The following is a 17,329-nucleotide window of genomic DNA, read 5'->3' on the forward strand; positions in this document are numbered from 1 at the left end:
GGCAGGGAGGGAGGGATGGAGCGAGGGAGAGAGAGCTGAGCAAAGGACCTGCCTATATAGGTTCAGCCCACAAGTCGGCACAGGTGCTTGTCAATTAGCTGATCAAGCTGGATCTAGAAACAGGAAACACTGAAACATAACAGGATGTAACGCTGTCAAAATGAAACGTTTTCAGTGTTTTCCCTAAATAAAGCCTGGGCAGGGTGGAAAAGCCTCTGAAACTCTATCAAGCATGAAGAGACAGTAAACCTCCAGAGTACAGGTAGTGTTCGGGTTTAACTAAAGGTTTTACAAACGTAAACACGCCGAAATCTGTTTGACTAGAATACCCCAACACCACACTGTCAATTAACCATCTTAAATAAAAATCATAACAACAATCAAATGTTTTCCTGGTTAATATCTGGTCTTTAAAACACCATACCAGCGAACTGTTTACTGAGTATATTGACCCAACCCATACACACATATTGCATATGTCCATCTCGACATATGCAATATTCGGGTTCAAGCTCCAGCTGAACTTGAACCTGAATATTCACACTACTGTTGTTTCTTCCTGGTTGATGCTCTCACAATGTTGGTAGAAAGTGTGGTCTTTTTTTTGTTGCACACTTGTCCTCTTTCTCTTCCTCTTCTTTGTTTGAAATGTTTCTCTGCCTTTAAACCACTGGACGATTTGGAGCAGGGGCATTCAAAAGCAGTTCATGTGACAGAATAACCATAATAATTTTTGATAGGTCAATTGAGCTCCCTTCTTTTTTTATATATATATTTTTCAACAAAAATGAACTACCTTTGAGAACATTTGTTGTTGAAAGTGTTGTTATAACATATCACGCTCCGTTTGAGGAAGTGACACAGCGTCCTCTTGTCACCTCTAACCTCCCTTGTGCAGACCAACCAGGACTTCCTCAGAAAGCTGTCCTCTGAGCCGAGTAGACTAAACACCAACCAGACCGGAGAAGGTCACAGGTTCTCACGGGGGCCCTTCTGGCCTGGTGACACAAAGTGGCCCTGATTATGTGTGTGAATTTTTGCAAGACCTTTGGAAACAAAGAGTTGGATCAAAGGTTTTAATGAGTAACTCTCATGTTCTATGTAGCAACAAATACTGTAAAGCAGAGTTATTGTCAGTGGACTTCACGGTTACTGCCGCATTTATAAATCAACACTGGTTTTATTAAGTCCTCTTCTCTATATTAATATTCATTGATACAAACACTGAATATTTTACTTAAAATAAGTTGTACAGCTACTTTCAGATGGATAAATAAGCCGCTCTGTCTCTTAAAATTTAAGTAACAAATACTGCATATATATATATATATATAGTATGTCGTTGAATAAGTATCCACTGTTTTCCTTTATGTTGACATGACCTTCACTTTTAAGGAACTCTGAACCCTGTGTTCAGTTAAAAAAAGTGAACACCTTTATCTCTGACTCATTTGTTCTGTACTGTAAAAGAGACATTACAAGCTCCTCTGTTTCTACGTGAATGTTTTGATTTATGTGTAACAGGATGTTTTAGAAAGATTAGACGTTATCTAGATTGCGGGAATGTGAACCTAGCTAGCCAGTGATGATTCACTGTGAAAATAACAGAATAGGTTTTACACATCGTTGGTAGTGTCACTGCTTGATGTTACACTCCATTGTGTTTGATATGAAAAAATAAATAAAAATGAAAGAATGCATGCTCTAAATAAATCCTTATTAGACCCTGTGTTAATTCTCTTTTTTTTTTTCCTGATAACATTTTGGACAAATTGAATAAATGGAGAGATGCAAATGGCTCAGATACAGGCTTTCTTTATTTTTGGAGGAAAATTATCCATATACAACCAAGCACTGTGTGGCCTTGGACTTACCATCCCCTCACCACCATTCCTGGTGTATTTAATATCTACTGTACAAAAAAAGGAGAATAACAGAGATCAATGGACTGCCTCTTCCACATTGAGAACAGGAACACACACAAAAACATTCAACCACTCACTGCAGACATTCAATAAACTGCAAGATTTGGCAGTAAAAAGGCATATCTACTGATCCTATTTACTAGGGATGCAAAAAAGAAACCTAATTGGAAGTAAACTTCACAATCTCATCAGGAGAGTTGTTGAGTCATGTTAAAAGCTCTGATACTCAAACATTAGCGTTTTTGCTACAATCTCATCAGCTTTAACACTGAACAACACCATCAAGAGGGAAAATAATTCCCTAAGACAAAGCATCATCAGGGTCAACAAAACCCCACTTTTAACAGGAAATCAGACTAAAAAAAAGCCTACAATACTGGAATGACTTCCACAGTAGCCCCACAGCTTTTGTTTTCCATGTCAGGTTTGAAGCATGCACGGTAGTTCAGTCCTCTGTTCGTCCATGCGCCCCCCCTGGACCCTCAGGAGCAGGGAGAAGAAGTCGTCATCATCCATGGGACCAGGAGCCCTGCTGCGCTGGTCCTCCAGCCTGCCCTGGGCCTGTGGGTGGAAGTTCATTGTGAAAGTGAAAGCCTGAAATTATGTATAATGTCGAATAAGTCTCTGCATAAGTTGACATGAATCTGAAGTTTTGCAAGATGTTTTCTGCCATGACTGTGCACTTATGAGAATCTGACAGTTTTCTAAGAAACAAAGCTAACAAGACCCTGTGGCTTAAGGCAACTGCTTCAGATGGCTTACTTGTGTCGTGAGAATCATATTATAGAGATCCTCTTTAGGCACAGGAACTGGTGCAGGCTTTTTCACAAAAGAGAGCTGCTTTATGCTGCCTCTGAAGCTTCTGGCTTTTGGTTTTGGCTGTGGTGACTTTTCGAGCTGCGCCCTCTGGTCATCCAGCCGGCGGGCTTGAGCGGTGGCCACCAGCTCAAAAAACTCTTCTTTCTGCAGTGAAGTCATGGAGGAAAAGATGACTGTGGAGAAACGAGAGAAAAGAGCTTTGATGGTCAGGAAGCAGGAGACTTGAAGTGGTCAGTGGTCAAGGAAAGACACGGAAACATGCTAGTTGCACATGTTTCAAAACAATTTTGATTCACTGAGAACTGGTAGTTTCGTGTTTTTTCAGCTTGATCAACATGAGTCAGCACCGCTACATGGAAACAAATGCAACAGCTGCATCAGTTTCATCAATCTAGTGCTTAAAAACAGATTTTAGTCTCTCTAAGTGCTCCCACCTCTGTTGACGGGTTTGGTTGTGTTGGGCTCAGAGTGGCACCTCCGCCTCCTGACCCCGCTCTCTTGCCTGAAGGAGCAGCGCTGGTCATTGAGGCGTCTCCCCTCCTGAAGGGTGCAGAGCAGCTCATACAGTGCCTCCGGGAAGTCAGGGGTTAAGCGCTGAGCCTGGGAAAATGTGGGTAGGTGGCAGCAAAAAAAATGAGGGAGGGAAGAAAGGTTTCCAGTGAGTGGCACACACTGTTTGTTGGCACAGCAAAAGAATTCACTTGACTCCTACGTATTCCCACATGCTCAGTAACAAAGTGCTACCTGCTGTTTTTCCATCATGAGATTGTTTTTCTCGTAGAGTACACGGTGGCTGGTTGGTAAAATCAAGAACATTACAAAAACATTTTTTTCACTGCATGATTTACTACGTGATTTACGAGCCGGGGTAATCTCAGGGCACAAGCTAAAATAAAATAACAGTTTATAAACCTTTTTTAAATCCTCCTCTTGGCTCTGTGTCCCTTCAGGTTGTTGCTCTGATGAATTTAACTTCTTTACGTCCAGGTGAGGGTCGTCTCGTGTAACCTTTTCATCCTCTGCGTCACTGGGTTTCTCAAGTTTTTCACGAATCCTCATCACTTCATCTGTCTGCCCTTCACTATTCCTATCACCTCTGCTCTGTCCATCATTCATGTTCTCAGTTTCCTCTGTTTTATCATCATCCTGTTTGTCCCCTTCATCCACAGCAACCTCTCCTGTCTGGTCGCCCTCTGTGTTGGTTTGTTTTTTTTCCGGGCTCCGCTTTTCCAAACACATTTTACTCGCTATATCTTCTTCATGTTTGTCCTCTCCTGTGTTTTCCTCTTCCTTTTTCAGAACCGACTCTCCCCTGAAGTTCAGTATGATTATAGCTGAACTCCTAAACACCCGTCTTTCAGCGACACCCTCAGTTATGTCTCCTTCTTCGGTGATGACAAGAGGTTCCAGGAGCCCCTCTTCAGCCTTTTCAACTTTGATCTCTGTGGAATCCATTAAGCTCGCTGTCAAACCCTGACAAGAAGATACACAGAAACAGGGGTAGGTCATAGATCTTAGGTCAAAGACTTTGAGAACCCCACTGTCAATTTTTCTGAAGAATAATCGGCAAACATACATATTATACATAACCCTGACTTGGAATACACATGAAGACTGCTCTGGAGCAGCTGTGACTTCCTCTTGAAAAGAACTGTATGAGAAACCAGTCTGGCAGGTTCTAGCACGTTGGCTACAGATGTTTAAGCCGAAAATCCAACTGTAAGTAATATATTTCTGTAGGCTGTGCGACAACAACAGTGTGTGAAATGTGACCACAGATGTCAACTTCTTGTTGCCAATTGATGATTTCTGTTGTATATTTTGCCAAAATTTTCACTCTAACTCTTATCGATAGTTATATTCTCCTATTGTTTTGCTCATAAACGTTACCTTGTGTATAATACAGTAAATGTAAATTCAGTCATTTAATTCTTACCTTATCTTTTGAAATGTGTCGCTTCAAAGCATCATCTTTTGAAGTCAGCACAGACTGAGCACTGCATTTTTTTGGCTTGATACTTGTCCCGTTAGCATCTTTATGAAGAAAAAAAAACCCGCTATGAAGAGTTTCACATGCCGACGTGTGAAGCTTTCACCCTCTCTGACTGCCTTTCTACCTTTGCTCTATCTCGACTCCTCTCTTCCTGTTCCTCTTACCACAGCCCACCCCTATTTATTTGGCCCACATATGACAAGTCGTGCCATTGTAAAATATTGCTGTCGAAAGCAAAAGGAACCAGCAACATGCATTTGCTTAGTCTTAGTATTGTCCCGAGCAAAGTCTTTTTTTATCATTTGAGATGAAGTCAAGGCTGTCAAAGCAGCTGTAAGGAGCTGCTGTTTTAACTGCTGCTCATTTGATTATGTCAGACCCAACTGCAACATGTTGAAACAGGCACAGTTGCTCTGAAAAGTTTGTGGTTTTGGCTCACATCCTGTTGACTTGCAGCTAAAAGGAGAAGTAGACTCAAACAAGTGAGAGAAGCTATCTAAGTGGAATTATCACTTTTAAACCCGAGAAATTAAAAAAGTAATGTCTTTAATATAAATTTCTATCTATGTGCTTGTAACCAGGCATAGCACAAGCAGGAGGGCAACAGAGCAAATACAATTATCTCCATTTTATTTAGTTAGATCTTGTTTCTTCGTTATTCGCGAGCGAAACACACACACACACACACACACACACACACACACACACGCGCGCGCTTGCACATGCACACGCACGCACACACACACGCACACACACACACACACGCACACACACACGCACACACACACTTCTGCTTTCTGAAAATGCAGGGTGTGCAGATGTTTTGTTGTTGTGGTTACATTTAACGCTAACTAATTTGGTACTACACTAAAACACTGTCTATCACATGCTGCAGTCTGTTGACACGGCTTGTACCTTTCCCTGTCAATCGCTAGGGGACCCTGCTTTGTGGGATGCATCGGATCTGGTCGCCTGTGAGCACAGTTGGGCAGCAGTCGTCGCCACTGTGCGTCGCTGAAGATGTTGCAGCAGCAGCCTCTGACGGGCAATGGGCCCTCCAACGGCCGGGGACTCGGCATGAGCGGCCACCCCGGGATGCATGCGCTCAACTCCGTTCATCAGCCTTCCCAGCACCGGTCCGACGGAGGGGAGCCGGGCCTCGAGGGCACAGAAAACGGACACGAAACCCGCAGAGATATTGGTGACATACTGCAGCAAATAATGACCATCACTGACCAAAGTTTGGACGAGGCACAAGCAAAGTTAGTGACAACTTTGACTGTTTTCTTTATTTCTAAGGTTATTGACGGCGCAGATGCTTTTTGTTTTGCCTCTTTGTCGACTCCGATCCGTAGTGGCAAAGTTTCCTGAACTTCAGTCTATTGTTTAGATTATGTAGCCAGTAGCTAACTGATTAGCCCACAACGGCTAACGAAAACAAACTTGTTTTTGTTATAACCAGTTCGTATTCATTTGCTGTTACGTTAGCCTAGTGCTTATTGTTTCTTTGCCCTCATTTGCAAACACGTATTTCTTTTCGCAGCTTTGGTCTGAAACGTAGCCATTGTTAGCCTGCTAAGCTGCGTTAACCAAGGCTCCCTAGCTAGGGCTACAATGGGTAGCTAAGAGGTAGCTAATGCTAATGCCAGCGTTAAAACAGCAATTTTCTGCACATGTTAAGATTTAAATATTGCGTAAACGAATGAAAATACAACAGAACTTGCTGGCTACCGCAGACAGGCAGCTTGCCAGCGAACGGTTGCCTTCTTAGCTCACTGCTAGCCAGAAGCTAACGTCTGCTGAATTAGCCATGCCAAAGGTAGTCGGTCCGTCACTCAAATTGTGTTTTTGTTTTGCTCGATTAGCATGTTGCCACTCTACCCCTGCTCACACTTAGCTTGTTATGCTTTTTTGTGTATAGGAAACATGCACTCAACTGTCACCGAATGAAACCTGCGTTGTTCAGCGTTTTGTGCGAGATCAAGGAAAAAACTGGTATGTTAATGTTATTTTGATACGAGTTGTGATGTTGTCCGCGTTAGCCATCGTGCCTTTAATTTCGTTTTGATGTGCAGTGAGCTCCTGGCTTATTACAGCGTTATTAGACTGCTAGACTTTGATTCATCAGAAGCCAATAGATCTCAAACGAGTTTCCTGGCCAAGCTTGCAACAATTTAAAAGGAATTTGACTCCGGTTGTCAGTAACTGTCAATAGTCTTACTTGCACTGGCAAAAAGAAACAGGACAGGAAGGTACAGGAAGATAAACATCATTAGACAGCTATTATGTAAAATTCAATTTGGTATAAAAATAGAGACAAAGGGCAACAGCTGGATAAACAGACATATAATCCCTACAGGGCAATACAATACATGTTAAAGGTTTCTGGTTGGTTCATAACTATGCAGCATCAGAGTTGAGCAAAGTTCAATCCTAGCAACAGTTGGTGTCACAGAAAAGTAAGAAGTGGGAGAGCAAAGCTTCTAGATGATTTCCAGGATTTCTACATTTCACGGTTTTAAAAAGCACCGAATTCAGTTTCCTCGAGAAGGCCTTAGAAAGTGTTAAACAGCCTTAAATTTAATTTAACTTAAATATTTTCTTTTGCATGGAATAGGCAGTAATGTTTGTTATAAAATGTTTTTGTTTCTGCTTTCGGGAGACACTTCTAGACTAGAAGTGAGATGGTTTCAACTATGGATTGTAGGAGTTTCAGTCAGCACCATCAGAACTGTAGCAAACACCGTTACTAACTAGGACCCTCATCATCTCGTAATGGGCAGTTGTCGAATGTAGCAAAAACTTCAATGAAGTTAAATGAACGAATCGTTTTTCATTGGTTAACCCATCCATCAATCCTCCTCCACTGTTCTGTGTCTAGGTAGAGAGAGATTATTGTTATACTGCTGGGAAATATTGAAAAATTTTTTATCTAATAATAATTTATTCTAGGTCACATTGTCATTACTGGTTTTCAGGCATATTTTTTTGGTATGACCATCAAACAGGTATTAATTTTTGCATCTGTTTGGTATTGAGAAGGTCTGCAACAAATGTCTTAAATTTAACTTAAACCGTGATTTCATTCACGCTATAAAGTACATTTTCATTTTATCCTTTGTGGTAGAAGGCAAGCTGCTCTTTAACAGCATAGATGTAAAAACTGATTACTCCAAAGATGCTGTTAAAAGGTACTGTCGCATCCCCCGAAATAGGATGTTCAGATGTGGGTAATAAATAAATATTGAGCAGAGTAATTACAAACAGTAAACAGTATATGAGAGCGATTCAATAAACAAGTTTACGGCAAATAGAATAGAACGACTTCTCCATTTTCAAATACAGTGCATCAGTGCTTCTGATTGTGCGAATTTCCAGGACAAAGTTTAAGAAAGTAAACCCAGGAGTTGCACTTACAAAGGAAATGCATGCTTGAATTTAATTTATGAAAATGGGAGACCGAGTGGATTCATTTATTTGGATGAAAGTTTAATGTGTAATGTACCTTAACATAGTTTATCAGTATTTCACAAACAAAACCAATAGACACTGAGATTTGTCTTATTGACAGGCCTGTCAATGAGGAATACACAAGAGGAGGAGCCTCAGGATCCTCAGCTGGTACGACTGGACAACATGTTGTTGGCAGAGGGTGTGGCGGGGCCAGAGAAGGGTGGCGGGGCTGCTGCTGCCGTGTCCGCAGCCACAAGCTCGGGAGGGATGTCACCTGACAGCTCGCTTGAGCACTCCGACTACAAAAGCAAGTTGAGCCAGATTCGCAGTATCTACCACACTGAGCTGGAAAAGTATGAGCAGGTATCGTGTCGCAACAGGAGATGAGCGCTGACATTGCCTGTGCACGCTTGCTTGTACTAAAAAGCTGTTGGCCAGAAGCATAATCCATTGGCATGTTAGGTCTAGAGTTCACATCACATAACTTTTCTTTTTCTGGGAATACACTTTTGTTCTTATGCTGCTGATCAAAACAGACCAGGTAGAAACTCCATATCTGTGTATGAGAGGAGGCGCCTTTAAGATTACCAGAGCAACACAAAATCTAGCCTACGCTAAAGGCCCAATGTGTGCTCTCACTTAAAACGCCATTCAAATGTGTTGCTACACATTTAATACACACAGCAACCCCTTCCCCTTCCAGAGCTGTATGGAGGTTAGCCACTTTATGGAGCATTTAGATTTAGCTGAATTTACTGCTGGGACAAACAAATTATCTGAAGCACTTTTGTAATTATGCTTATATGTGCTGCACTCTATATTTATATGTGTTTCTAATATTCTGCCCCTTCATGTATGCAAATTGGGAGGAAAAAAAATTATTTAAAAAATCTCTCAATATGATGTTGTCCAGTACAACCCCACCTTTTAACTACGACCTTAGTAATAAACCAATAATTGAATTTACACATTTCTGACAATATCAACAAAACATGAACATTATAAAATTTATACATAAAAAGGTAGAACTTTTGTTGGAACTGTTGTATTGAATTGCATTGGATTGTACAGGTGTACCTAATAAAGTGGGCATTGAGTGCACATGCTTGTTAACCAGAAAAATAACCTTGGCATTTTTCAGAAGGTTTTATTGTGACATGACATTCTCCACTCTAGAAAAAAAAAAATGCCATGTAGTACAAATCAGACAGACTATGATAAATCATAGCAAAAAAACATCAAATAAAATGCATAGCTGCATAGCTGCATTGCTTTGCACAATTCTGTCCTTCACTGTCTGTCCTCTCATGCCTGCCCTACCCAGGCGTGCACTGAGTTCACAACCCATGTGATGAACCTGCTGAGGGAGCAGTCACGCACGCGGCCCGTGACCCCGCGGGAGATCGAGCGCATGGTGGCCATCATCCACCGCAAGTTCAGCTCGATCCAGACTCAGCTGAAGCAGAGCACTTGTGAGGCAGTCATGATACTGAGGTCCCGCTTCCTCGATGCCAGGTGGGTTGGTGAGGTTGGATTTTCCCTTAAATTTCCAGATAAAAAGTATATTTATTTTTTTGTGGAGCGTATTCTATTGACACAATAGCCATTTAGACCTGTGTGTGTGTGTGAGTGCACAGAAAGGGCCTGGGGACCGTGACCAAACAGTAACTGTGACAAGAATGTTATTACTAACAAAATAAAATCACAGTTGTTTTTTTTCCAGCACTCATCACCTGCTTGTGTCTCATCCAGGCGCAAGAGGCGTAACTTCAGCAAACAGGCCACAGAGGTTCTCAATGAGTATTTCTACTCCCACCTGTCCAACCCTTACCCCAGTGAGGAAGCCAAAGAGGAACTCGCCAAACAGTGCGGAATCACCGTCTCTCAGGTGAATCACTGAACGTACTGTAGTGTGTGATTGAGTGTTCAGCACCTGTGCTTAGGCAATCGTAAAGGCAAACCACTCATAATTCCTCAGTAACATAATGTTAAAGCAAGTGTCTGCATTTGAATCTGCTGCTCAGTGTTAAAAGTTGGGCATTTTAAGGATTAACCCTCCCACAAAAGTGGGAGTGTATACTGAGTATCGTCTTTTTATTTTATTTTCTTTCCACCAGGTCTCCAACTGGTTTGGCAACAAGAGAATCCGCTACAAGAAAAACATTGGCAAATTCCAGGAGGAGGCCAACCTCTATGCCATGAAGACAGCCTTGGGGGCCAGACAGGGCGACGATTCCCCGCACACTCCAAACTCGACAGGTACGACGGGAGAATGAAAGCCACAGTCTGCCTTGAGGCAGTGAAATATGCTGTTAGTTCCAACCTCGTCGAATCGGTTCGTCTCCACCCAGCAATTGTTGATAATCTTGATGAGCTGCCCTTGTGAACTCAGTGCGTAACTTGAGGCGCGGATGTACCTGCCGTTCATAAAGCCACCACAGACGACGAGAAAAGAGCGTACTGAACAAAGCGATTTTTGCAGCTGAAAGATTCATCTCAATGTCGGTCTGGTTTTGAACAGGTCTGTTGCACTATTAACTTTGCTTTTATTTTCTTTTATTGCAGGATTTTTTTCACGTGGTTTTTTTTTAAAATTTTAAAGCCTCCTACTCAAAACTGCTCCAAAGACAGGACTGTTAATGTCTATGTGTAAAACTTATGAGTACTGAGGTTTGCTTCTTGCTTGTGTCTTTCGTCAGGGTCTGGGTCCTTCTCTCTGTCTGGGTCAGCTGACCTGTTCCTCGGGGTTCCACCCGTGAATGGCGAGCAGTCCGCCTACCAAATGGGAGTGCAGGTAATTTAATACCACTTGTGAAGTAGTTAAACGCACATTGAAATGATAAGGCTGGAGATATTGTATATTTTGTTTTCTGTCAACGAATCCCATGAAAATCAAACTTGACACCTACCTCTAGCTTGGCCTTTGAGTAGAATATTTTACAGCCGTTATTTATTATGTTTATTCATTTATTTTATTGCGTTCATGTATTATTCCTTCATATTTCATTTGTCCATGTCTTTTATCTGTTCGAGTTTTTATTTTATTCTAATCTACTTAATTGTTTTTAATTCTTTTCACATTTACCACATTTCATCTATTTTTTTTTCTTATGTACTTTAGTCTTAAACTGTTTTTACTGTTGGCACTTGTCCTGTGTTATTATCAACTTTTTTCCAGACAGGCTTTCGTTTTCATTCATATCAGTCAGCTATGAAAATCTACTCTGAAAGACTTGAAACAACCAAACTTTGCTTTTCAGAACCTTGCGACAAGGTCTTGGATTTTAATGTTTCCAATACGCACCCTTAACACACCATCAAAGAACGGTTGCCGTCAACTGCGTTACCACAAAATGTAGCATAACTTTGACAAAACAAAACCTGATGTGATGGATTATGTACCCCAGATTACTTTCGATTCTTTTGAAGTCAATGTTCTTACATTAACTGACACTGGTAGCTGCCCAGAAAGAAAAAAAAAGAAATGACTTCAAAGCATCTTGAGGTTGTGTAAGATAGTTGGCAGTAACGTTCTTCACCATTTGTGGTTAAGGGGCTAAATCCACAGGTGATGTGCCGATAAATGACACAATAACGTCGAGCCAAGTACAATGCAGACACAGTGATTTGCATAGTGCTTTCTGACACCATTTTGTTTACTTAGTTTCCTCTTTCTTTTCCTTTCGATTTCTCAGGCAAATGGGAACTGGCAGGGTCGAAACTCGCCCCCGCCGGGCACCTCGCCCCACAGCGACCACTCAGAAAACTCTGACTGACGGCCCTACCCGCTGGCACAGAACGACAGCGACGGAAAGACCGATGATGGAAAAGACAGAAAGAATGATATCACACTTCCCACTTGGCTGCAGTTGTTTTTGTATGTTTGTTTGGTTTGATTATTTTAAATGTACGTTGTTTTCTTTTCTTACAGCTCAGCGTTGGTCATTATTATGTTTGTATGATTAGCTGAGTGCACGGATGGTAGAGTGAAAATGTGTGTGTGTGTTGTGTGCATGCAAGTGTGGTTTTATTATTGGGGTTGTAGGGTTTGTTTTCCACTACTTTTGACATGTTACTGAGGTGTTTTTGTGGTTGGGAAGGGGGTGGGGAGGGATGGGACTGCATTATCATTGTTTTTAGCACACTATATCATTATTATTAATATTATTGCTGTTTTATTATTAGTGCTACAACTATTTTCATTTTAACAGCTCAGAAAGAGAGAATGCATTTAGTGAATGAAAGGGCAATAGAGAAAACCCAAAGATTTTGTGTGTTTGTTTCTCTGTTTTGTTTTGTTTTGGTTTTTTTTTCTACCGGGCTTACGTGTCCCTGTAAAGTGAATGAGGTGTGTCTGAGTCCATATTAATGGTTTGAATGAGTATATCAACAGTGCTGTCTTTTTTTCTGTACAGTGAAACACCTGTATTCTCTCTACCTCTTTTACAATAAAGACTCTCTGTATTCACAACCAGCTGGTGACCAAGTCAAACTTTATGTTGAGTCAAGGGGTCATAAGAGAGAGAAAAAAAACAAAAGCTTGAGACATATAGGTGGCTGTGTTAAAGGGCTAGTTCACTCAAATTTCAGAAGACTCCAAACGTCACTTCTAATGGTATCTAGCCATTGGATAGTTTTGGTTTTATTAGCCAAACCTCTTATGTCTTTCTTCTCTTCGCCCCAATGCAACGGAGCTTAATGGAATTAAATTTACGGTACTAAAATGAAATCTAGACATAGATAGAAATGAGTCTTCACCAATAATAACGTCCAGCTGAACACTCTGCATATCTTGTTGTGAACAGAACACTTGACTCTGAAGAGGTAGTGAAAACTGAACCGCATGTTATTGTACTGTCCAGTGTATTCGTACGAGGTCGGACTATCAATTGAGGGAAGTGGGCAACAGCCCAAAAGACTCAAGTTCACTAGATGTCAGCTTTGGTTGTAGGTCACATAATCAAATGCAGATTGGTAACTGAATTTGCATAAAAAATAAGCGAAATATCAACCAAGAAACGTCGTGCACAATCGCCTTATAGCCCTGTCTGAGAAGAGCAATTCTGTTCTAGCCTCAACATTCATTTTAACACGTCGTCGTCTGTATTGTGTTGACGCAGTTCATATTCATTGATAAGACAGTGATCAAGAGAAGAACTAAAAAGAGGATACTACTCATACACACAACACAATAAACATGCACAAAATAGTAGGACAGCACTCAACCACTAATAAGTAATGCCACAGTGCAAAAAACAGTAGTTAGCTAGAATCCAAACTTAATTAGAAAGTAAGCCAAAAAAAAGTTTTAACAAAATGACCATAAACCAAACAGGGGTTCGCCCCTAGCCCCCCATGACCGGCCATGTAATGGAGACACGTGTTTTTTCTCTGGAAAGAAATGTTAGTGATCGAGTTTTTACAAGTTCTTTGTTTTTTTTTTGTTTTTGTTTTTTATTGCTGTGAACACCGATAACAAAACTCCAGTCACCTCCATTGTAGTTGGATGAACTGATCCTGTGACAATCAGTCTCCCTGAGAGGGTCTTCAGATGTTTAGATTCACGCAACACCATCGGGGGGAGGCGCCTGATCGGGTCCCGAATTCCTTCTGCAGCAGGACAACGAGCCCAGACACACGGCCAGAGTCGCAAAAGAACGGTCACCGAAAGCACCGAGTCAGAGGAACGGTGGGCCCCGAGTTCTCCAAGACGCTCGGAACAACCTACAGGCCGAGCACCTTGAGAAAGGGTGGTCACAGCAAGTATTGACTTGAATGTGTTGGTATGAAGTAAACTGATAGAGGAAAACTATTCATTGAAATCTTGACTCACTTTTGGAGCCCAAAACGTTGGCACAGTACTTTCAGGACTCCGAAACTGCGAACTGCTAGACCTCGAAGGTCCTCATCGGTCTTCATGGAGGAGGTCTTTGCCAACGGGCCATGCAGTTGCTATCATGGACTGATCACGTGATATTAGCCTATTTGCATCCCGAAAATGTTGCTTTGGACGACATCTGTTCGGGCGCAGAATGCAAATAATAGGAAAATATCAATGTGAAAACAAATTTCTAATGACCAAATGAAGCCAACCCCTCTTTCAAAACGTGAAGATTTCCTTTATTTGTATGTTTCTTCGCCGTGAAGGGAGTTGTTTTATGATTCAAAGGGGCTGTTTTACGCAGTTAAGTGAGCAGGCTACTCCCTTCAACCAAACGTTTAAGCTGTGGTCAGGTGATAAGGCGCGTGGAGGTAAACGCGGTAGGACTGTAAGCATGTGGCCCCATTTGAATAATGTTAATGAAGGGCCTCCAATCTGGGAGCCACTGCTTCAAACGTTAACGCAGAAAGTTGTCACGTGTGCGTCGTCACCTTCACTCGACCTTCCCACGGTCGCCGGGGAGCATCAAAGGCACACACATCACAAGGCAGATGTCGAACAGCTGCGGCTCTGAACCGCGCGCCAGCACGAGACCGGATTGCCCCCAAATGGCACGCGCGGCCCATTGTGAGGGCGGGAGGTGTGAATGCGAAAACCTTAAAACAGCGGGGGCCGACAAACGCAGAGGCGTCAAGTGTGGTTGGCACTCGCCTTGAGTCGGCGCACAGGTGATAGTCGCAGAAAGGAGAGAACAAAAGAGAAAGAGAAAAAAAAAAAACGCTCCAAAGGGACGTTGATGAGCCACGTCTGGAAAATGATCCTGACGCAACAATAAGTAGATTACAAATAATGACTCGATCCGGCGTCAGTCACGTGTCGGCGTGGAGGGGGAAATGTCACCAGTACCGGTGCGTTCATAAACCCGCGGAACAGATGGGTGCAAGTGTGAACTCGTCCAGCGGCTCGCACCTCAAACGGTACACGCGACACAAATGGTCCGCGCGCTCCGAGTGGCGCAACTGAGCGGATTTTTTTTTTTTTTTTTTTACCGCATCCAAGTCCCTTCGTCGAGAAATCTTACGGCGGTCAATCTGGTGTCACGGGAAAACTGGAAATCCTGCTGGGAAAACCAATAAGTTGGGATTTAAAAAAAAAAAAAAGAAAAAAGAAATCGGCTACAATAAAAGCACAAACATGCCGCTAAAAACTCATTTTAGAGCGGCAGGAAATAGCGACGAAAACTACAGTCATTACGATTATAAATCCTTTAACCATCCGTGTTAAGATTCGTGAGGACGTTTGTTTTCACATAAGCTAAAGCCACTTTGTGTGTTGTTTTCATGAATCGAAGAGCAATGCCAACATTCTCACAAATCTACCCCCCCCCAAAAAAAAAAATCACCTCGTTTGTAACCGGCCGTTTAGAACCACAAGCCCTTTCCGATCCGGCATCAGGGGAAAACGGCGAAGTAGAAGATGGCTCGGGGTCGTTCCGTTTATCCCCGCTGGAGCAGAGAGATGCGGCGAGGTCACCCGGTATCAGACTGTTTGTCTTTTTCGCATCAAGAAACAGAGCGAATGTGAATAAACATTTTCCGTATTTTAACATTTCAAATCGTGTGTTTTCCTGTAACTTTACGCGTGGGTTTTTACGCAAGGGTTTGCGCGTCACAGCCTATGTGAGACTTCAGACTCCTCTGTCTTGTTGGGAATCTTGAGCACAGGACTGATTCGTTTCGTGGTGGGATCGAGGGCTCGTCCGAGTAAACTGTACGATAAGTAGGTTTTATTTGGTTTAAATTGTTATCGTTGTACATTACTGGATATAAAGAAACAAAACAAGGCGGTGGGACAAGAGGAAGGGGGGTTGGTGAGTGGATGGGTGGGGGCAGATCGTCAAATTTGGGTGGTACAAGTAGGAGGAGTCCGAGGGACTGGCAGGGAGTAAAAGAAGCGGTCTGGGACGGGAGCCTCACTCACCTGATCAGTTGCAGACTGTGAAGGAGCCTCTCTGGCCGCTGGATGAGGACACACGTTGGACCTTCGGCTACTATGAAACTGTTACAGGAAGCGCGGGATGCAACGAACGACAGAAAGGTGAAAAAAGATTATACAACAACTGCCGCTTTTACCCAGATACAACTCTGGGTAAAATCATTTGGTTTAGCAGAACTACACTGTTTTAGATCCGGGATTAAGGGGCCATCTTGTCCAACATACAGACCCGCTACTGTACATTTGGGTCATCCCCACAATGTTTTCTGTCTTTTCTCTTCTAGTTCATAAAATCTCAGGTGGAGAAACGTCGCAGGGAGAGGATGAACCGCAGCCTGGAGCGTCTGAGAACCATGTTGCTGCAGGAGCCCCAACAACTGGTAAAAAAGACCAACAGAAAACAAAACCAAAAAACCTCCGAGTGCACTTGTGGATATTATGAGCAGGCGTCATGTGGTTTCCATCTGCATCTCATTTATTTTAAAATGCAATGATTAGTATTTTAAGGGGTAAAAACTGTGTTACATCCCAAGTACCAAATATAATGTTGCTTTGTGAAAAAAAAAAAAAGGATACTGACCTACTGTGAGACCTTAGTATCAAACCTTATAAATCTGGGGACATTTTAGTGTTTGCGTACAATTACAAAATGCCTCTTACTGTGGCCATCAGACCCCATCAACTCATTCTGATGCTTTCTTGCAGGCCGGGACCCAGCACAGAGTGGAGAAGGCTGAGATACTCGAACACACGGTCCTCTTCCTCCAGAACACCGCCGAGGGAGACCGGACGAGAGCCGGAGGCGGCGGCGGCGGCGGCGGGGGCCAGAAGCACTCCTACCAGGACGGCTTCTCCGCCTGCCTGCAGAGGGCTGCTCAGTTCCTGGGACCCGAGGGGAAAGGCCCGTGGCTGGGAGCGGCACTGGACGCATCTTTTGCCGCTCGCTTTGCCCGTCCGGACGCCGATTCTGCAGGCGTCCCAAGGAGAAGCGAGGCCCGTTCCTCCGCCAGCCCTCTGCCTCGGACAAAGTCCATTCTCTGGATGCTTAGGCAGGAGTCTATGCACAGACTCCATACGCGGGCCTTCGGTGTGAACAGTTTAGTTCATCCCTACCGCCGTCCAGTCCGGCGAGGGTTTCCCAGAGTCCCCCAACACCCTCAGAAGCAAAGTCAGCTTGAGGTCAGGGTGGCGAGTCGAGCGAGCAAGCAGAGCCCGTCCCAGAGCTGCCCAGTCAGCCAGACTTTGTGGAGGCCCTGGCCCTGA

General features: G+C 43.0%; 3 protein-coding genes across 3 annotated transcripts; 2 read left to right on the top strand and 1 right to left on the bottom strand.

The window, feature by feature from the left end:
- Nucleotides 1-1,812: 1,812 nt before the first annotated feature.
- Nucleotides 1,813-5,201, bottom strand: LOC120783625 (G-protein-signaling modulator 1). The gene is made up of 5 exons (XM_040116715.1): nt 4,681-5,201; nt 3,657-4,217; nt 3,179-3,344; nt 2,688-2,917; nt 1,813-2,486 (listed from the first exon to the last, which is right to left on the bottom strand). The coding sequence occupies exons 2-5, from the start codon at nt 4,197-4,199 to the stop codon at nt 2,346-2,348; spliced, it is 1,080 nt and encodes a 359-aa protein (XP_039972649.1). The 5' UTR covers nt 4,200-4,217; nt 4,681-5,201; the 3' UTR covers nt 1,813-2,345.
- A 471-nt stretch (nt 5,202-5,672) lies between these two features.
- pbx2 (pre-B-cell leukemia homeobox 2) lies at nt 5,673-12,646 on the top strand. Its single transcript, XM_040118614.1, has 8 exons — nt 5,673-5,999; nt 6,659-6,732; nt 8,309-8,553; nt 9,515-9,705; nt 9,943-10,078; nt 10,308-10,449; nt 10,890-10,984; nt 11,886-12,646. Exons 1-8 carry the CDS (start codon nt 5,758-5,760, stop codon nt 11,964-11,966), a joined length of 1,206 nt encoding a protein of 401 aa, XP_039974548.1. The 5' UTR covers nt 5,673-5,757; the 3' UTR covers nt 11,967-12,646.
- A 3,477-nt stretch (nt 12,647-16,123) lies between these two features.
- On the top strand, nt 16,124-17,329 carry LOC120784666 (transcription factor HES-2-like). The gene is made up of 3 exons (XM_040118644.1): nt 16,124-16,168; nt 16,351-16,446; nt 16,772-17,329. The coding sequence occupies exons 1-3, from the start codon at nt 16,124-16,126 to the stop codon at nt 17,327-17,329; spliced, it is 699 nt and encodes a 232-aa protein (XP_039974578.1).

Source organism: Xiphias gladius, chromosome 22 (assembly GCF_016859285.1).
Source record: "Xiphias gladius isolate SHS-SW01 ecotype Sanya breed wild chromosome 22, ASM1685928v1, whole genome shotgun sequence".
NCBI classification, from domain to species: domain Eukaryota; kingdom Metazoa; phylum Chordata; class Actinopteri; order Istiophoriformes; family Xiphiidae; genus Xiphias; species Xiphias gladius.